We start from the raw sequence: 21,482 nt of genomic DNA on the forward strand, positions 1-21,482 counted from the left end.
AGGTACTAGGCAGGAGCAGGGTAATTACAGTGTAGTTAATACATAGTAGTTACTAATGATCATAGCATATTGCAAACTGAAACCAGTACATTAATTAATGTAGCAGTCATTCTCATGGATTCTGCTAGTTGACCTTCCATTGCCCCTCCTCTACGCTGCAGGACTTTGTCATCTACCTGATGAGCGGCACCACCACCATCTTCGGCTGCTGCAGGGAGCACTGTAACGGAGAGGACGAGGAAAGGCTCAAGGTGGACATCCTCCTCTTTGCCCCGGACATTCTTCCCCAGCACTGCTGTGTCAGGCGCCTGGACTCTACCAACTCCTCCCCGGGTGACACCAAGCGGACTCTGACGCTGCTGAAGCCCCTCCACGGCGCCCCCGTCACCCAGAATGGTTTCCTCCTGAAGGAGGAGGTGGAGCTGACCCCTGGGGACCTGGTGGGTCTGGGCCAACACTACCTGTTCATGTTTAAGGACCCTACCGCCGCCCCAGGGGCCCCACAGACCCCTCTCTGGATGAAACAACTTTCTCCCGCCCATGACGGAGGAGTGGGAGTGTCATCCTCCTGTCAATCATGTGGCTCCGCCCTCCGCATGAAATGGCCTAGGGTCCAGAGGAAGTCGGCTCCTCCTCGGTGGAAGGACCCAGAGGGTGGAGAGGTATCGCTGAGCTATGAGTTGGAGCAGGAGGACAGGGTCCTGCAGGAGGTCCTGGTCATGGTGGACCCCAATGGGGACGAGGCCAAACTGACCCCTGCCTTCCTGCTGAGCCTGTCCATCCAACACTCAGCCACCACGTTCCAGCTGACACACTTCCGAAGGTTGCTGCTCCGCATAGCCAGTCAGATCCAGCTCACCATGTGGGTGAGTAAAACTATGCACCTCCACTATGCACAAAAACAATGCACTCTCTCCAGTCAAACGATTGACCTTTTATATCATCACGCCACAAATAAACCTTGAATCGTTATGAATTCAACATACTGTGTGTCTCAAGGGTACTGTAAAGAAAGAAATGTAATCAAAGGTGTCATCAGGATGGAATATCATTTAGATAGGCTTGCTGCTGGTTTGAAATGAATGTTGTCTTTATCTCTGTCCTCTTGCAGGAGAAGACAAAGGAGCTTGCTGTGATCCAACCAGAAAGGTGAGTAGCAGCCTCTCCAACCTCAATCACTCAGCCTGCCCCAGAAATGCTAACATTGAACAGCAAAGATGACAACAGGGTGAAGAACAGTGGCAACCTGCTGCCTCTGACACTAACACCCCTTTCAACTTTAGTGTTTGCTATGAGTCATATACCGACTCTATTTAGAGCCAGGAGTCTTAGAATATGATGCTACTGCCTTCCACTACATTCCAACAACAATGCTACTTGAATTTCTGGGAGGGATGTGTAGGACACACATATAGCATTCTCTCATTGTCACATGTCCCAGTGACTTCTTTACAGAATAAGAAGCTGAGAAGGAGTCATGGTCTCTTGATGTTCATACTTCTCTGTATGCCGCCCATTGAAGTGTATGAAGTCAAAATGATATCTCATGAAATTTTGATGTTATGGGACATTATTGCAGGTCCACTGTATTCCAAACCTGTGCTTTGGCTGCCTGCTGAGAAAGGAGGAAGGATTTTTAAGAATGAATGTTTCATTTCATATTTCACTCAATTGCACATGAACATCAAATGTAATGGTTTAAATTAGCATTCATTCCAAGGGATAGAGGCATGCTATGAAATATGAGTCACTCGCAAGCCACTTTTAGTGCCATTCACCCAGTATAGGGTATTTGTTGGCTGTTGGACTTAACTCAGACCTGTCTATATGTCTCCCCTTGCAGGAGCTTCAGTGATGTCCAGCAGGAGCCAGAGGATGTGCAGCTGCTGAGCATAGAGGAGCTGATCCCAGGCCTGCGGCCGCTGGTGCTATGGATGGCCAACTCCATCGAGCTACTGCACTTCATCCAGCATGACGTTCCCCAGCTGCTGCCCTGGAGGCAGGAGGAAGAGGAGGAGGAGGGCTCAGAGCCGGAGTCAGAGATGTGGTCCACTAGGACTGCCAGTGAGGAGGCCATGACGGTCCTAGAGGAGGTCATCATGTTCACCTTCCAGCAGTCTGTCTATTACCTCACCAAGGTCAGTGCATAGTCACACATATTATAATCATACATTGTAGATGCCATTCCATTTGCTCCGTTCCAGCCATCATTAAGAGCCATCCTCCCCTCACCAGCCTCCACTGATACATTCACCAATAGATTACATGCATGCAACATGCACACACATAGACACGTGCCTCGCACACACAATTAGCCCTCACACCGCACATGTACACAAATATGCACCAGAAAACCTTGCACAGCCCAAATAGAAAGCCATCTTTTGCCTGTGGACTACGAGAAGCAGGACTTGAGACCTTATGAACACCGTTCTCCGTTTGCAGGTAGCATTTTTATTTATTTATTTATTTTACCTTTATTTAACTAGGCAAGTCAGTTAAGAACAAATTCTTATTTTCAATGACGGCCTAGGAACAGTGGCTTAACTGCCTGTTCAGGGGCAGAACAACAGATTTGTACCTTGTCAGCTCAGGGATTTGAACTTGCAACCTTTCGGTTACTAGTCCAACGCTCTAACCACTAGGCTACCCTGCCGCCCCGCATGCCAGACAATAAGCCATGATAAGCCAGGGGAAACATGTACACGCTCTCTGGCTCTCTCAGTAAGGATAGGCGTGTCAGATAGTGTCATCTTTTCCAGTGGAATAAAGGACTGCTTATCATCTTTCTAATATTCTGTAAATCTACTTCGAGGTTATTTCCAAAGTCTTTTGAAATGTTTATAGAGAGCAACAAAAGGTCTATCCTGTTCAACAGTGAGCCCTAGGAAGACACTCCCAGGCAGGGTTTACTGGAGTTTCCTATGTTTGGGACCTATAACTAATTCCATGGCATTAACAGAGCACCATCACTGCCACAGTAACCCAGAGACCAGCAATAGACACCCAATAACACAGTCGACTGGAAACACCCGTTACCATGGCGAAGGTGCCTGGCGATGACTGTTCCAGGATGGGAGGGAGCACCGGCATGGTTGGGAACAGGGAACAGGATTGTATGTGCTGCTGTTGTTTTGTATACTCCGAAACCACCTCTTCCTGTCCCTAGATTTCCGTTTCATGACAGAAACCATTGATAAAAGAACGCTTACACATGCCTGTCAACTTTCCCTGATGACAGGTACATTTACATTTTTACATGGTGAGGGGAAGGGCATTTTCCCCCCCAATAGTTACAGGCTCTAGTTAGACAGCCACCGCTGGAGCTCAGGGGAAAGCAGGCTTTGTTTTGGTGGTGGTTGGATGTGCAGTAGTCAGGGAAGCAGTGTCTGTCTGTCTGTCTGTCTGTCTGTCTGTCTGTCTGTCTGTCTGTCTGTCTGTCTGTCTGTCTGTCTGTCCATGCAGGAAAAGGGGGGTATGGGTGCTCCCATCCAGAAAGATAGATGACTCCTCATGGATATAACCCATTTTAACATGGACATTGTCATTGAGGGCTTCCACCATTTTAAAGTAGTCAACTGGGTAGGGAGGAATCAGCCAATGAAGAAGAAGACAATGTGCTACTTTAAAATGTGTCACGTTCCTGACCTATTTCTGTTAGTTTGTTGTATGTGTTAGTTGGTCAGGACGTGAGTTTGGGTGGGCATTCTATGTTTTCTGTTTCTATGTTGGTTTATGGGTTGCCTGGTATGGCTCTTAATTAGAGGCAGGTGTTTGGCGTTCCTCTAATTGAGAGTCATGCGTTCTTCGTGTTTAATGTAAGTTCGTCGTCCAGGTCTGTCTACACCGTTTGTTGTGTTGTTAGTTTATAGTCAAGTTCGTGTTTTCGTGTTTTCTTTAAATAAATTATGTGTTCACAACCCGCTGCGCCTTGGTTCCATCACTACTCCTCCTTTTCGGTTGAAGAGGAGGAGGACCACCGTTACAAAATGGAGATAGCCTCAATCGAGCTGCCCATGCTGTCACCGACACTATAATGGCACAGATACATTTACATTTTTGTCATTTAGCAGACGCTCTTATCCAGAGCGACTTACAGTAGAGTGCATACATTTTATTACATTTTACATACTGAGACAAGGATATCCCTACCGGCCAAACCCTCACGACGCTATGCCAATTGTGCGTCGCCCCACAGACCTCCCGGTTGCGGCCGGCTGCGACAGAGCCTGGGCGCGAACCCAGAGACTCTGGTGGCGCAGCTAGCACTGCGATGCAGTGCCCTAGACCACTGCGCCACCCGGGAGGCAAAGATACAAAGATGAGTCCTATATCTAGGTCTATGGGTGCTCCTTTACTCAGTCCATCGCATTTTCAAATCCCTCCCGCCACCCACCAATACACGAAATGAGCAATGACATCAGGGTAGTAACTCCAGCACAACTTTTCAAACAGGTTGCATTCTATCAGACAACCACTAACTGTTGGGCACTGAACTGTTGTTGGGAAACAGGTTTTACTGCTTGTTTTCCTGCTCTGCGAAAGCCTTCCTCTACCTTGACCAGTATGTGGGTCGTTCCACAAAGTGAGTGCCTTTTGCGTCCCTTTGCTATTTAAAGTGGAAATTGTACACAAATATTACATTAAATGAAGTTCCCTTTAGTATTGAACACATGGAAAATCCAATAAATCTGATTTTTAAAATGAATAAAGAATTCTGCATTTTGACATGTCCCTCTGTATATCCTCTGTGACTTCTAGGAAGATCTTAACCCACTTAACATCAACCTTTATCAAAGTTTTCACCATCATTGTTGAACGCTTAGTTATATTTCCTGAAGAACATCAAATCAAATCAAATCAAATTGTATTGGTCACATACACATCTTTAGCAGATGTTATTGCGGGTGTAGCGAAATGCTTGTGTTTCTAGCTCCGACGGTGCAGTGATATCTAACAAGTAATATCTAACAATTTCACAACATATGCAACAATACACACAAATCTAAGTAAAGGAATGGAATTAAGAATATATAAATATTTGGACGAGCAATGTCAGAGCAGCATAGACTAAAGATACAGTAGAATAGTATAGAATACAGTACATACTGTACATATGAGATGAGTAATGGAAAATATGTAAACATTATTAAAGTGACTAGTGTTCCAATTATTAAAGTGGCCAGTGATTTCAAGTCTATGTATATAGGCAGCAGCCTCTAATGTGCTAGTGACTGCTATTTAACAGTCTGATGTCCTTGAGATAGAAGCTGTTTTTCAGTCTCTCGGTCCCAGCTTTGATGCACCTGTACTGACCTCGCCTTTTGGATGATAGCAGGGTGAACAGGCTGTGGCTCGGGTTGTTGTTGTCCTTGATGATCATTTTTTAAATGATCTTTTTGGCCTTCATGTGATTAGTGATTAATTTTAAGCATGCAAATAGAAACCCCTCAGACTTCCAGTCATTACGCTAACGCTAGTTAGCATTGGCTCGCGAAACTACCACAAACTCCCTTCGTTTTGGACACAGAGACATAAAAATGGTTTCCACAAGTTCATCTGACTCTAGGGGAGTAGACAAAGGGCCTCATTGCGAGTATCCTTTCAAGGTCAACCCTGTTACATGAACTGAACTCTCATTTAAAGATGGTGAAACTATTCCTTTTTCAAAGTGCAAATAAAAAGAAACTAACAGTCAAATCATAGTGTAATGGCAGGTGAGCTGGTTGTAGTCTTTTTGGCAATTTTCTGGTGTTTTGTGGTGGAAAGCTGAGCAGGTCGAGCATAGACAGGCTAGATATGTCTTAAATATATATATATATATATATTTAGTGAAGCTTGCATTCAATTGCCCCTCCCTGTTGCATGAAACAAGCTTCGATTCCCCCTGTCACAAGGGGATTTATGGATGATTTAAGATGAAGTCGTCAACCCTGTTACGGTCAACCCTGTTACGGTCAACCCTGTTACCTTATTTGGCACTTAATAGGCACTTACTATAGTCCATTTTTTATTTAACCTCTTGCGTTGGACATTTTCTTTTAAAGAACATGTACTGTTTATGACAGAATGCTAAAAGTAGGTGAAATATAAAAAAATAAAAATAAAAATCCAACAAGTTACACTACTCAAAAGACACCTAATTGGTGGAACAACCAACCATGAGACAAAACACTCCAGGGGAAGTTGTAGGAGAAGTTCATTCTCATGCCTATTACTCACTGGTATTACCATTCCATAGTAGTCAACAGCATGGACTATTATCAGCTAGTTTATGATACTTGGCATTTATTTATTATGGGAATTATCAAGAGGCTGGAGGGGGCAGAGCGGGGTTGAGTCACTGGGAAACATTTGTCTTTCTGTCAGGAATGGCCAGTGGCACCAGTGTTATCAATGTGATTCCCAGGACTGTGTATGGTACACTGTTAACAATGGTGAGTGTCAAGACTGGACAGTCTCAGGCCCCTGGCTATCAGGCCCCTGGCTATCCCCCTTTGGAGGGGAAGTGTCTCTGTCCCTGTCTGGCTTTCTGTAACCCCTCCTCCTTGGGCTCTGACTGTTTTCTGATTGGCTCAGGGAGCTCAGGGTCAGTGGGCATAGCCCTGTTGACTAAGTCACTGATTCCACTGCAGTTTTACTGAATCTGTCAACAAATATTTGCATGTTGATTAAGGTTTATTTTATAGAGAGTATGGCTGATCAGGTGAGAATCACTAACAAAACACCCTTTTATAGAGCAATATATAATGTGAGTGCAGTATACTTTCTGTATTAGTGGTACTGGGTACAGTAGCTGTGACTGTAAGGTTTCTTATCTCCCCCTCTCTCCTCAGAGAGGTGCTGTGCTAGACTATGGTACAGTGAGGTAAAGTCTTGTAGCTGTGACTAACACCTCTAGTATGCCTCTCTCTGTCCTCAGAGTATGTACTCGGCACTGCCAGGCCTGCTGGATGGGAACCCGTTCTCGGAGAGCGGGCAGCTGCGTGTGCCCAAGGGCGTGAGCGGCATCCTGGATGTCCTGAAGGAGGCGCTGTCTCTGCTCAACGCCTTCCAGGTGCACTCTGACATCAGCTCGCAGCTCTGCGCCTACCTCTTCTTCTTCACCAATGCATCCCTCTTCAACGCACTCATGGAGAGAGGTGAGACCTCCAACATGCTCTGTTTCTCATCCATGGGGTTTTGTAGGATCAAGTCTTAATATCCTCAAAGTCATATCACTAGTATCCTCATAAAATACATACGGTATGTGTTAATGGGATACTTCGGGATTTGGACTTTCCCCAGAGTAAGATTAACTTGTGGATACCATTTTCATGTTTCTGTGTCCACTATGAAGAACGTTAGAGGTAGTTTCATGAGCCAATGCTAACTAGCGTTAGTGCAATAACTGGAAGTCTGTGGGTATCTGCTAGCATGCTGCATCTTATAGAAGTTTCATTCTACTCAATAGCTATGATCGAAATTACATGAGCATGTCTGAGTGGTGTTATGTTCTGCAGGCTCTGGAGGTGGGTTCTACCAGTGGTCTAGAGGGGTCCAGATCAGGGCCAACCTGGACCTGCTGATGGACTGGATACAGGGAATGGGCCTAGGGGACCTGGCTGTGGACTTCTTCCAGAAGCTCTCTGCTGCTGTCAATCTGCTGGCAACGCCCAAGGAGAACCTACTACAGGTCAGAGGGCACTTCCTTTATTTTCACTTCTTGTTTTGGTTTGGTCTGCTGAGTCAGAGCACTAAATAACACTGTAGCCAAGATGTCCAAAGCAGTCTGAAAATATAGTGTATCAAAATGGTATTTTACAGTGTATTAGGCTGTACATCATCAAGTGTCTCAGTTCATTATGGGTACACTAATCTCTGTTAACCCAAAAGTAAAATCATTATTCATTTGGTCAACTGTGTGATTTACTTCTGGGTCTATACGTGTTAGGAATTGTGAGTTCTGGCAGTTTGCAAAGTCTCCACCCTCGCAAAAAGAAGCTCTTATCCAAAGCCCCCTCCCCCTTCCTGATCTGTGTGGGCCACGCGTGAATCACTTGTAGCCAAGCAGTTTAAGCTCCGCCTTCGTTCAACCCTGATACATCCAATAACCAGTGACGAAAACCCAAAGACTGAAACTACTGCAGTTCGTTATCACAGGGATCCCATTCAGTCCCGGCAGATTCTTGGGTTTACGTGCAGAATCTGGCCACGGGAGATTATTAGCATACCGAACATGCCTCGAGTGGGAAACCTTTGGGAAGTATTTACAATTGGCTCATTCATCCCCCTCCTCTCCCCTGTAACTATTCCCCAGGTCGTTGCTGCAAATGAGAACGTGTTCTCAGTCAACTTACCTGGTAAAATAACGGTAAAATAAATAAATAAATAAATTTAGGAAAATCTGGCAAAACATTGAAAACACTCATGAATCATCACTGAAACTCTGTTTCACTACATTTCGTTGCTAACTAGGTTTGACTCTTAGAAATGCATGTTGTCTTTGATGGAGGTGATACTGTTGAAGTAGTTATAAGATAATAACATTGCGAGTATAGTTTGAATGGGCCATTGTGGGGTGAGAGATGTTGTTTGTTCACTGTCACACTAGTTGTGGGAAAAGGTGTGTGTACACAGACTCAGTATGGTCAACATATCGGTGTGATGACAACGTCCAGATGTAATGGTAACATCCAGATGTCATGGTAACATCCAGATGTCATGGTAACATCCAGATGTCATGGTAACATCCAGATGTCATGGTAACATCCAGATGTCATGGTAACATCCAGATGTCATGGTAACATCCAGATGTCATGGTAACATCCAGATGTCATGGTAACATCCAGATGTCATGGTAAAGCAATGAAGCAATGGGGTGTTAATGACATTTTCATCCACTATTGCAATTCTGAATGTATCCATTGTTGACCACAGGTATGGAACAGATTGAAAATGTTAGAGCTGAAAGCTTATTTTCACTGACGGATGTCAGCTGAGTGGAACTCACACGCACCACCACATGACATCATTAAAAAAGCCTGACAGCGCTGTGGGAGAGGGGAAAGAATGCTTGGAAACAATGGAATTTTTTTCATTGTATTATGCAATGACTTCTCATCTATTGATGAAGACAATACACATTTTGCCAAGATAGGCAGTCCTTGCACCAAGAACTTAGACAAATAGACATAATAATAATTCATAATTAGGTGGGTGCTTATATTATCCTGTTTCACACATGTACAAGTGTGTATTATATATGTGTGAATTGAAATGTGTTTTTTGCATATCCTAACACCCCCTGAGACATCCTTGGACAGTGGGGTCACAGCCAGGTTCACTGTATGTATGTTTAAATCCCACGTTGTTGATGCCTGTGGCTTTAAACTGTGTGCCACTGAGTAGTTAATCCTTCCTGAAGCATGCCATTCTCTCTGTAATCCGTTGAAAGGAGGATCCTGTTTCTGGGGGGAAGTTGAGCCTTAACATATCTGGTGGTGGTTTAGTTAGTTAACACTGTGGGCTAGTTAGAGACATAAAGACAGAGACCACCATATAGAACAACCCAGCTAAGGGGCTCCCGTGTGGCGCAGCGGTCCAAGGCACTGCATCTCAGTGCAAGAGGCATCACTACAGTCCCTGGTTCGATTCCAGTCTGTATCACATCCGGCCGTGATTGGGAGTCCCATAGGGCGGCGCACAATTGGCCCAGCGTCATCCGGGTTTGGCCGGGGTAGGCCGTCAATGTAAATAAGAATTTGTTCTTAACTGTCTTGCCTAGTTAAATAAAAAAATTAAACAAATAAATGGAGAAACAAATGTTAAACACACACACATATCCTGTTTCTGGTCATGTTTATGACACCTATATGATAAGGGAGATAGGGAAAACCTGTTGCCAGTCTGTGTGTGACACAAGGCTGGCTTTAGCCCTGTCACCTTCAAAGAAAAGAGTGACCTCTGCCGTGACATGCCCACACTACTGTATGTCTCATCTTATGAATGTCCAGAGGCTGCAGGAAGGCTGTGGACACGTCAATGTTCTGCCGGGTTAGTACATGAGAGAATCACCTCCTACTCATCCCAATTACAGCACTGTTGTTGTGGATAGTTGTGGGTTCTATCTTAAAAGCACAGTTTGCCCTAAAGCATCAAATTCAGTCTGAAAGTTGTATTTTCTCCTGCAGCTGCCCTCATATTTAATTTAGATCCAGAGTTTATAGTTTCTTGATCTGATTTTATTTTGATGGAACTCATTCACCAGGAATGGAGAAAGGAGCCTGCTGAGACTGTGCAACCAGACTGACAGTGTAGCATCACTCTTCAATCCACAGCCATAAGGGGCTAATACAGTATGAGACAACACCTGTTCTCAATATCTAACCAGAAGGCAGCCATGGTAACAGCCCCAAAACAGCTCCCCAGTAGTAGAACCAGTCTCCCCTCAGTCAAAGGCTGCCTCTCTCCTCTATTCGTGGGGACGGTTGCTAGGAGGCAGGTGGTTTTGTGTATGGATCACTCCCATGGCACGAGGTCAGATGTTGTCGTTGGTAAAACGGAGCACACACCCATGTCATATTCTCAGTTTTCCATCTGGAGTTCTGGGCTTGAGGGAGTGAGGGACATGGTAAATGACCAGTTCTTGGCTCGAGGGAGTGAGGGACATGGTAAATGACCAGTTCTGGGCTCGAGGGAGTGAGGGACATGGTAAATGACCAGTTCTGGGCTCGAGGGAGTGAGGGACATGGTAAATGACCAGTTCTGGGCTCGAGGGAGTGAGGGACATGGTAAATGACCAGTTCTGGGCTCGAGGGAGTGAGGGACATGGTAAATGACCAGTTCTGGGCTCGAGGGAGTGAGGGACATAGTAAATGACCAGTTCTGGGCTCGAGGGAGTGAGGGACATAGTAAATGACCAGTTCTGGGCTCGAGGGAGTGAGGGACATAGTAAATGACCAGTTCTTGGCTCGAGGGAGTGAGGGACATGGTAAATGACCAGTTCTGGGCTCGAGGGAGTGAGGGACATGGTAAATGACCAGTTCTGGGCTCGAGGGAGTGAGGGACATGGTAAATGACCAGTTCTGGGCTCGAGGGAGTGAGGGACATAGTAAATGACCAGTTCTGGGCTCGAGGGAGTGAGGGACATAGTAAATGACCAGTTCTGGGCTCGAGGGAGTGAGGGACATAGTAAATGACCAGTTCTGGGCTCGAGGGATTGAGGGACATAGTAAATGACTAGTTCTGGGCTCGAGGGATTGAGGGACATGGTAAATGACCAGTTCTGGGCTCGAGGGATTGAGGGACATGGTAAATGACCAGTGATGTGGCATGGTTTTGTTATGGCTGAGCACTCTCAGTCTCCAGTAATTACTGACGATACAAAGTTAGGAAGATTGTGTCATTGATGCCATAATGTTATGCCACTTATGACTGGGATACACCAAGTCAAATAGTAGATATAGAAAATATAGACTTAAAATAATGTAAAAAATAAGTCACTATTGCTTATAAACATTCCCTTAACTCCTCCTTCTGGCCAGCCTCTGTGCTGTCATGCGACAAAGAGGGTGTGCTCATTGGAGGAAATAAGGCATACAAGGCTGGGGTAAATATGGTCTGATATATTCCACACAATGCCTGTCAGCATACCAATAACACCTCTATGCCAATGATGTCATCTTGAAATAATTCACCTATTTCTTTCTGGTTAGTTACTGAGTCATTAAAACGCCTCAGCTATCCAAGGTGTGTCTGAGTGAATGAGGAAATAGTTGAAGGTTAAGTCTCTTGTGTATTTATTCCCACTAACCCGAGAGAGGTCAACTGAGAGGATAACAAACACCTGATTGTTCATAGTCATATAACATATACAGGAATCTAGACGCTGTAATTAGCACATCTTCTGATGACATCTGACGCTTGACGTTTATGACTCATCAATGTTTAGTTATATAGATGGAAAATGTGACATTCAGGAACATTGACTTCCACAATCAAGCATTTGAATATTTCTCCATTCTCTGTGTGTGTGTGTGTGTGTGTGTGTGTGTGTGTGTGTGTGTGTGTGTGTGTGTGTGTGTGTGTGTGTGTGTGTGTGTGTGTGTGTGTGTGTGTGTGTGTGTGTGTGTGTGTGTATGTATGTGTGTGTGTTGATTTTATTACTACAGACAGTGACAGAGGTTGGCATGACAAGTATTACTTACAGTCCTAGATTTATTTTCCTAATGAATTCATCACCACATAATCTGTCATTGGAATGACACAAATATACAATTACAGTACTTGGACAGATTTGTGGTTTGAAATATTTTTTACATGAATAGCTTTGTGTGGAAATAACCACACTGAGGAAATGCTACCCTGTCATTTTTAGTTTCACTAACAACAATGACATCAAACAGCTCTGCCAGCTCTTGCATTTAAATGATGCTATGTTTACTCTTTTGTGAAATATGCAATCATATTCCTTGTATCATGGTCCTTGTGCCTGTACATTGATATTCTTGTAACGTGTGAGTGTACATATGTGTGTGTGTATGTGTTTCAGGCATCATGGAGCTCTCTGAGGACTGAGTTCATGCCTCTGAACCCAGCCCAACTGCACCACATGCTGAGGGAGTATAACCCAGGCAGGGCCCGTCCTGCAGACTGGAACCCCTCGCCAGACGAGGCAGAGGCTGCCCTCAGGACCAGTGAGTAGAACACAGATACAGCAGAGTCACGGCGGGTAGCCAAACAGATACACAGACGCGTTCACGTGTATAAACCATATTTTGAAACAAACACACGTGTTTCTTGGACACAAACAAATTCACATAGCCTATGTAGTCTGTACGCTTGTGTATACACACTCACTCTGCCAAGATTTAATCAGATCAGACTGTTGCCCATGCCCTGATAAGGTTACACGGAATCCAAACCGGCTGCGCGCGTGCACCATCGTGCATACAATTATTTTGTCCCCCCACACCAAACGCGATCATGACTGGTTACGGCAGGTTAAAATATCAACACAAACTCTGAAGCAATTACATTAATTTGGGGACAGGTCGAAAAGCATTAAACATTTATGGCAATTTAGCTAGTTAGCTTGCACTTGCTAGCTAATTTGTCCTATTTAGCTAGCTTGCTGTTGATAGCTAATTTGTCCTGAGATATAAACATTGAGTTGTTATTTTACCTGAAATGCACAAGGTCCTCTACTCCGACAATTAATCCACACATAAAATAGTCAACCGAATCGTTTCTAATCATCTCTCCTCCTTCAAGGCTTTTTCATCTTTGATCTTATATGGTGATTGGCATCTAAACGTTCATAGTATTACCACGACGACCAGCAACACAGTTCGTCTTTCAATCACCGACGTGGGTATAACCAATGAGGAGATGGCATGTGGGTACCTGCTTCTACAAACCAATGAGGAGATGGGAGAGGCAGGACTTGCAGCATGATCTCCTTCAGAAATAGAAAGGACTATTTTAGCCCTTGGCAACGCAGACGCTCGTTGACGTGCGCGAGCAGTGTGGGTGCAATAATTGAATAACATAGATTTCTAAATTTATTTTGCAACACGACGCGAGCGGTGTAGTCAGGGTATTAGTAACTAGAGGCCAATTCCCTGTTGTGTCTGAGAGTGGCTGAGTGTGTTCCCCAGAGTAATCCTGTCTGCCTGTCCCAGTCTAACTCTAAATGGAGCATGAGTACAGGGGGGAGGTTAGAGAGGAGAACCCTGTCCAGCCCAATCAGTCTCACCACAGAGTTAACTCTCAAATCCACCCCTCGCAATATAGGACCTGGCACCTGTCACCCCTCTCTGTCCCCTGTCACCTCACCTCTTCTGTGTGAATGGCCCAACTCCCGCTGGCACCCCCTGGGGGGAACTTTATCTTGTCCTAGAGCCCATGACCGTCTTTCTTTAACTGGAGAATCTAAAGGATTAACCTACAAATCAGACGTAATTAAGTCAATGAAGTAAAAGGAAATAACAAGTATAAATAATGTAGTGTACACCGTGAGAATGCTCTTCCAGAGCTTCTGTTGTAATCTTTTCTGAGTCACGTCTTCTGTCTTTAATGATGTCCTGTATTTCCCTCCTCCTCTAGCTGACATCCTGGAGAGTTTCGACAACCACCCTCCCCTTATCCTGCCTAGCAACACCTTCCACCTGGAGTTGGGTAAACCAATCACGGAGCCCGCTCTGTTTGAGAAGCTCGGCTATCTGCAGGACTTCATCCGTAGCCTCCCCACCAGTCAAACAACACAGAAGGTAACCACCTATCTGACCTTCTGACTCTGTGTACCCAGATTTTACAAATATACAATCTAATGAGAGGCCAGTGGCAGCCCTGGACTGGTGGTGCTCAGTAAATGAGACATTTTAACTTTGATGTTTTTCACTCTCTATTTTATTGACTTCTCCCTCCCTTCAGGCACTCAGCGGAACAGCTACAGACGCCAAGTCTGCGACCTTGCGCTCCTCGCCCTCTGTCACAGTGGTGGTACCTGACCCAGTTCCCTGCCCCTCGCTCAGGGCAGAGGTGGACTTTTTGAGCCCTGCGGCGCCCCCTCAGGCCCGGGGGTCTCATAGTGACCTAAGCTGCTGCCTGGCAGAGGCAGTGCTGACCCACAAGCTGAAGAGTCTGGAGCTGCAGAACGCCCTACCTAGGAGTGACCAGGCTGACCTGGGATGCCACAAGAGCCTGGCTCTGGACCCCTCCTGCCTGCTGACGCCCCCCAACACACCGCAGGGCATGGAGCTGTCTCAGTCTGAGCTGGAGGCAGACCTGCAGGAGGGAGCAGCACGGCAGCACAGGAAAGGTAACACAGAGGGCTATGGCATACAGTCGGGCTACATACAGAGCATCCAGTTACAATACAAACAACTCTGATTGATAGAAAAGAAGCATAAAAAGCCATGTGTCAGCTGAAGTGTGTTATTGACCAATCATAACAGAGGATTGATGATGCTGTAACAGTGGGGGGCACATACTGTACATAGTAATCCTAAAAGAAACTGATCCTGTCTCAATCACCTTGGATGAATTACGAAGACAAAGAATAACAGAGGATCCCTTCATGGCCTTTCCCTCCCTCTGCTGGTTTTGATTAATGTGATGTAAAACTCCTGTCACAGCAAATACAGCCACCTCGGCTCACACTGTGGCTCATGTACCTAACCCCTGGAGTTAGGTCGCTAGTGCCTCCCTCGTAATATCAACCCACCAATGATTGACAGGCTCCATTAAAGGAAGAATTAGTCTGCTTGACCCGGGAGACCCTGGTGCATATTTGTCCCCAGTGGCTCCAGGTTGACACAAGGTGCTTGATATGACAGGAGGAGGAGGAGGAAAGCCCTCATCCTCCCTTCATCTCTTCAACTCTATTGACTTTGGACAGAAACTACAGGTCATTGGAGGAATAAATTGCTGTTCTGGCTGTGTAAAGGTCGTGTTCTCCCTGTAGGGTGGATTCCATGTTTAGAGGAAAGGACATTTTCTCCTCAGGCCTATTGTTTTTTGAAGCTCTGCTCATGAGGTCATCTGTAGGAGTGGATGGGAAGGGAAAGTGACTGCTCTCTGATTATGATTTATTCTGTGGTGGAGGAGTTGAGCTGAGAATGGGGAGGAAAGGACAAAACATCTTATTCCGTAACTGGGAGGGAAACTTCCAGGGTTAACTTCCAGGGATAACAATGGCGTCCCCCTCCCTAAAGCAGGTCAGCTTTCTCTAGCGATGTCTCAAACAATGTGTAAGATTCTAACACTTTTATATAAGTCCTATACCAGCCATACTCAACAGGCGGATCAAGTTCCTCTTGTTATGTCATTCACTGACAGACCTGAGAGAGCTTTTTATAACCTGTCAGAGATGTTCAGTGAATTACTACTAGCCCATGTTAGCTAGATGGGTAAATTAGACTAACCAGCTATCTAAATCTTGTAGTTATCATGGCTAGATTACGTGCCCAGGGGCCTCAACACCAGCGGCCCGCATTGATTTTGTTCAGTTACTCAGGTATCATATGAACACACAGAAATGTCAAAATGTGTAGAATATCAAGAAATTAGCTTTAAAACGTCAAAATGCGTAGAATTTCAGGAAATTAGGTTTAAACTGACAACATTTTCTCTCTGCCAGCAATATGGCTGTGTACAATTTAAACAGTTTGAGGTCGCATGGGTTGGGAGGTGGGAGTTTGTTACTATGCCGATTAATGACAATACCTATCTGGACCTTTGCCACCTCGGAAATGTGTGTGACCGCCGGACATTCTCAAATAGTAGTCTAGTGCGCCTGTCCTATTCAGTACATTGACCTTTTCTCAAGGGATACAATCGTTGAGTCAAACACCTAGCAAAAGAGAGTGAGTCTATACATTTGATGCCACTTTATCTAAAACGTGAGAATCCTGAATGTTTCTGATTTCAGATACCACAGTCCCAGGTCATATCCAAACAACAGGTTAGATAATAATAAAAGCCCGTTAGTCCAGTAGAATCTAATAGCAGTCCATGGCCTTTCCTGTTGATTAACACCAGCTAGTTCCCTCATCTCTTAATCAGAGACAAACGCTCTGTGTAACATTTGATTGTGTGTAAGTGCTTACGGGATGCTTAAAGCTCCCTGACCCCCTGTGTGGTTGTGTGTAAATAGGGCTTTACTAAAGCTTCCATTTTGTTGATCATAATCAGAACTCATTACGATCAATGGCCCTTGTCTTTATACGGGCTCTATGGTTTAATAGTTTGTTGAAAATTGAAAATGATGTACTATTGAACATTACCCACTTTCACAAAAATATTCTCTAATCATGTCATATCCCTGGTTATGACATTGACTATAGCTTCCACCTTGTATTACTGTGCCCTCCCAGTCCCATAGAGTGCTCCTGCTCAACCTCGGTGGTTTTGGGCGCTAACGGTAACTTACCGCTATTTTGGTAGCATTGCTAATCCTTTAATCTGTACCAAGAATTACAGAGAGGTGGTGATGTCAGGAGAGAAAAGATCCATGGCTGACCCGTCATGGGAATTTACAGTTGGGTTGGTGCGTGGAATCCTAATCGGGACAGGCATTGTCCAGAGCAGGTCCTGCATGGGGGGCAGATGGGCTCGGGCTGGGGGAGACCAGGGGGAGACCAGGGGAGAGCAGGGGAGAGCAGGGGAGACCAGGGGAGACCAGGGGGAGACCAGGGGAGAGCAGGGGGAGACCAGGGAAGAGCAGGGGAGAGCAGGGGTAGAGCAGGGAAGAGCAGGGGGAGACCAGGGGGAGACCAGGGAAGAGCAGGGGAGAGCAGGGGTAGAGCAGGGAAGAGCAGGGGGAGACCAGGGGAGAGCAGGGAAGAGCAGTGGGAGACCAGGGGGACACCAGGGGAGAGCGGGGGGGTGAAAGTGTAGGGCATGCTGGTGGTACTGTTGCTGGTGGCTAGGTTGTTGTGACAGGATAAATACACCACAGACAGAGAGCACCGGACCAACCTGAGGAAGAGCTTTCCCAAGGCCCCAAAGCTTTAGAGCTTGTTCTCAGTGGGGTTCTGTATGGTTCTCATTACAACGTCTATGCATTTAGTGGACTCCCCACAGTTTTATAGCACTCAGACTTGACATGATTTTTATATGGAGTCCAAATGCAACATCTGTGTTCAATAACAGTGGTAGTTAAATGTATGTTGAGGAGGTCAAACCAACTGCGTGTCCCTCTGGAGCAGCTCAGAGGAACCTCCAGTCTTTGATCCATATATATTCCTATTGGTAGAAATAATCATCCTTATAACACTAATGCCTCTGGACTTCAAAACAAGCCCAGTATTGTGAACTTCTCTTTCATATGACTAGACAGACAGACAGACAGAGACCCCTAGAAGGTACTGTAGAGGGAAAACCAAAGGGGAACCAGACACTACTTTCATGTTTTCTCCTGAAGTCAACCCTGTCTCAAATTGCCACAGTGATATGATTTCTTTATAATTTCATTAAAAGGACCACAATAACAGGAAAAGTAGAACTTTAAACAGAGTTAAGGTGGGATTGGATACTGTGTCTAATGTGGGGTGTTCTTGTGTGTGTCTCCTCAGCAGGCAGCTGCCCAAGGGACTATTCTGAGAGAAGGAATGGGAATGTGGAGGAAGATAATGTGGAGGAAGAGGAGGAGAAAGAGAGGGATGAAGTGTTTACTGTGGAGCTACACAGAGGACCTCATGGTCTAGGCCTGGCACTGGTGGATGGAATGGTGGGTGAAATCCTTGTCTTTATTCCTCCACCTCCTCCTTTGTTCATCTCCTTCACCCAAGTCTCATCTCCCTTTTTGTTTCTCTACCTCCCTTTATTATTTTTCATCTCTCTGCATGGGGAAATCAATGAAACTTGAAAAAGCTCTAACATTCTGTCTGTGCCTGGTTGTACAAAGTGACAGCCTTGTCGATGCGAGGGGCGTGTGGCTCTTATTTGGTCATGTGATTTATGACATCCTAATATAAGGCCTTGCATGGCTGTTCAAACCTCATAGTCGCAGGTTAATTAGTTAAAGGTTACATATTTCCATTGGTTAACTGTGTTACATCATCATGCATCAAAGTCAGGGAAATCTAGCTTTAAATGAATGATGAGTTGAACTGTGACGTAGATCTCAACTACAGATAGCAAGAAGAGTTATTGAGCCTATGTGGGACTTCGTGTGTGCGTGTGTGTGTGTGTGTGTGTGTGTGTGTGTGTGTGTGTGTGTGTGTGTGTGTGTGTGTGTGGTTATGGTATGTGGGTGAGAGCTTAAGCTTGGGTTTACTAACAGGTGTACAACATGTGGTAAATGTGTTGACCTCCTTTTGAAGTCAGCCATGAACCACATTGAGAACACCAAGGTAATGTATAAGAACCGGTAGACTCCTCTATTGCACAATAGGCAGCTGCAATGATTATTATTACCCTCATTCCAATGTCTGCCTTTGGCTTCAAATTCTACTAAAGTGCTGTTTTCATCATTTAATTCATAACAGAAACGTGTCTGGTCTGTGAAAGCCTCTACTTATGTATATATGCATGCAGGTGTACTGCTGTGGAGGATTCTATAACATGTGGCGCCCCCTGTAGGATAGAGATGAAACAGCAGAGATGTTGCTGTTTAAAAAAAAAACATTATTTCACCTTTATTTAACCAGGTAGGCTAGTTGAGAACAAGTTCTCATTTGCAACTGCGACCTGGCCAAGATAAAGCATGATGCTTTAGTGCAGGTACAGCATGTCCTCAGACCCAACCTCAACGCTTCCTGCATCCTCTTGTGTCCTGTGTAGAAAACCCCTCTGAAGATGACTGGGATCTATATCAAGTCAGTGGTACCAGAGTCCCCAGCCGCCCAGTGCCAGAAGCTGAGGTTGGGAGATCGTATACTGGCTGTGAACGGCATCAGTCTGGTGGGCATGGAATACCACATGTAAGTAGTGTAACATGGAGACTGGTCTTTACCACCCTGTGTTGATTAATAAGTTGTAATACAGTACTGGATATTATTTAGGTAATACGAGTTATAAAACACAACATAGAGTAGTGTCGTTCCCTCTGTAACACACCCTCTGATGTTCTCTCTCGTTCTCTCCGTCACAGTGGTAGAGAGCTCATTCGTTCATCTGGAGATGCCCTCAGATTGCTGGTGGCCAAAAATGAGTCCAAATCAATGGGGAAGAGCTCAGTGATCACGTGCTGAGTGGAAGGAAGGTTTCATTGGAGGCTTCCCCATGTGACCTTTGACCCTCAGAAGGGAGCTTAATCTTCTCTCTTTATCCAACTAAGGAGCTTAGTTGTCTGTCAGTACTTTACGAGACGTGTTCCTCAACCAAAGGATACAAGACACTTGACTGTTTATTTTGTTTTGGTGAATAATCACTCCTCACTGAGTATTTTAAATGAAGCTTTACTGTACATAGAATGAACAGGCGGACACTCAAAGGAGGATGAAACCACTAGACTCAATCCACTATTGCTCAAGTCTTCTCTGAAGCACCCTTTTTGAATGAATGCAAATTCAAACGCAAACACTACATGTGTATCAACAACATGGTCCAGACAGCTTTGCAGAAGTGTTTTCTGTTGCCCCTTTTCTTGTCAGCATGTGAATAAATCTGCATGGTGAGCTGTCCTTCGTACCCAGAAAACACTGGGTTTGGGAGAGTAGAGAAGAACAGCGGTTAAGGCAGTTGTAGCGAGCAGGGTTGAGCTATTTGTGTCTTCAAGGCCACTAGCTACTGACTACAAATGGATAGTGCACAGCATTCTGTCTGAAGATTGCTCACCTTTACAAATGCCAAAACCCATAAGAACTTATGCAAATATACATTTTTATAGAACTGTAAATTATAATGTATTTTTTGAGTAAAAACAATGACTCATCCTTATGTCGTAGTGGCTGTATACTTTGGATATTTACTGAAGTGCTATTAGTGAAATACTTTCCGAAGCACTACAGTATAACGGAAGGTTGTCATGGACTCTATGGTTATCTATAAGGCATTTCAGTGGATCTCAGTGATAATCTAATATAGATTCCTGGAGGTATCAAAACCTCACTGCTAAACATCTCTGACTTTTCCCATGTGGTGACAGTGACACTCTAACTTATGACTGTTTATGAAATGTTTATAAACAAATTACTCTTTATGACAGTTAAGTCAACTATCGCTCTTAACAGTGTTAAGTCTTCAATTTTATTGATGACAAATAAAAGAGTATTCCATTTTTTTATACTTATATTGTCCAGTATTTTTGAACATATTAAATAAATGTTATTTAGATTTTAAAGCAAAATGAGAGCTCCAAAATTCCTGAGTTATTCCCCAATCCCTACATTGCCTTCTACCCATAGAGGTTGTTGCCTCACAGACAGTACAACCTGCATCCCCAGATGGTTGAACACTCTATGGCGTGGGACGTAACAAGGCCAAATAAAGCAATGGCACACTTTGGGGTGAATAAGGACTCCAGCTGTTGACCAAGTGCTTTTAAACAGGGGGAGATAGCAGGGAACCAAGGGTGTGTCTCACTCAGGGCAGACACGCTTTAGTGGGCCACCACAAGAGCCGCCATTTATAGTGCCCTTTGGTTTCCACTAGAGCAGCACTTTCCACTACACCACTCAATTTGATACACCCCAGGGTTCTCCACTGTGCCCCGAGGCCTATAGGAAAATTGTTGTTTGGCATTAAAAAGGCAATCTCACACTTTGCAGTTAAACACAAAACTATGTCAGAAGCTGCTGATTGTAAGGAGTGGTCTGCCCAAGTCATCCATTTTCTCCCCTGGTATAACGCTGACATCAATGCACTTTTAATGATCAGATTTAATAATTAGCTACACACAGCCAATTATCAACTGTAATTGCTTCATGGTGCTAGTCACACAAAAATAAATCTGTACATCAAAAAAGTGCTGATATTGTAAGTTACACAGCTGATACTATAAGTTATACAGGTCACCTAGACAGGCCTTGATGCAAAGTAGTCCTCCTCAATCT

General features: G+C 44.8%; 1 protein-coding gene across 2 annotated transcripts in view; it reads left to right on the forward strand.

Annotated features, from left to right (window-relative positions):
• LOC129825035 (ras-associating and dilute domain-containing protein-like) overlaps positions 1-20,821 on the forward strand; it is a 29,213-nt gene extending 8,392 nt beyond the window's left edge. Inside the window, exons 5-15 of one of the 2 annotated variants that reach the window (XM_055884716.1) lie at positions 162-866; positions 1,112-1,149; positions 1,844-2,138; positions 6,923-7,142; positions 7,503-7,675; positions 12,533-12,677; positions 14,089-14,252; positions 14,416-14,803; positions 18,063-18,214; positions 19,270-19,409; positions 19,580-20,821. In XM_055884716.1, the coding sequence (XP_055740691.1) occupies positions 162-866; positions 1,112-1,149; positions 1,844-2,138; positions 6,923-7,142; positions 7,503-7,675; positions 12,533-12,677; positions 14,089-14,252; positions 14,416-14,803; positions 18,063-18,214; positions 19,270-19,409; positions 19,580-19,679 (2,520 nt within the window). In that variant the 3' untranslated portion in view covers positions 19,680-20,821. Of the gene's footprint in view, positions 1-161; positions 867-1,111; positions 1,150-1,843; positions 2,139-6,922; positions 7,143-7,502; positions 7,676-12,532; positions 12,678-14,088; positions 14,253-14,415; positions 14,804-18,059; positions 18,215-19,269; positions 19,410-19,579 lie in introns of both variants that reach the window. The other variant, XM_055884705.1, reaches the window with a different exon arrangement.
• Positions 20,822-21,482: the final 661 nt, after the last annotated feature.

Source organism: Salvelinus fontinalis, chromosome 2, assembly GCF_029448725.1.
Source record: "Salvelinus fontinalis isolate EN_2023a chromosome 2, ASM2944872v1, whole genome shotgun sequence".
Taxonomy (NCBI): domain Eukaryota; kingdom Metazoa; phylum Chordata; class Actinopteri; order Salmoniformes; family Salmonidae; genus Salvelinus; species Salvelinus fontinalis.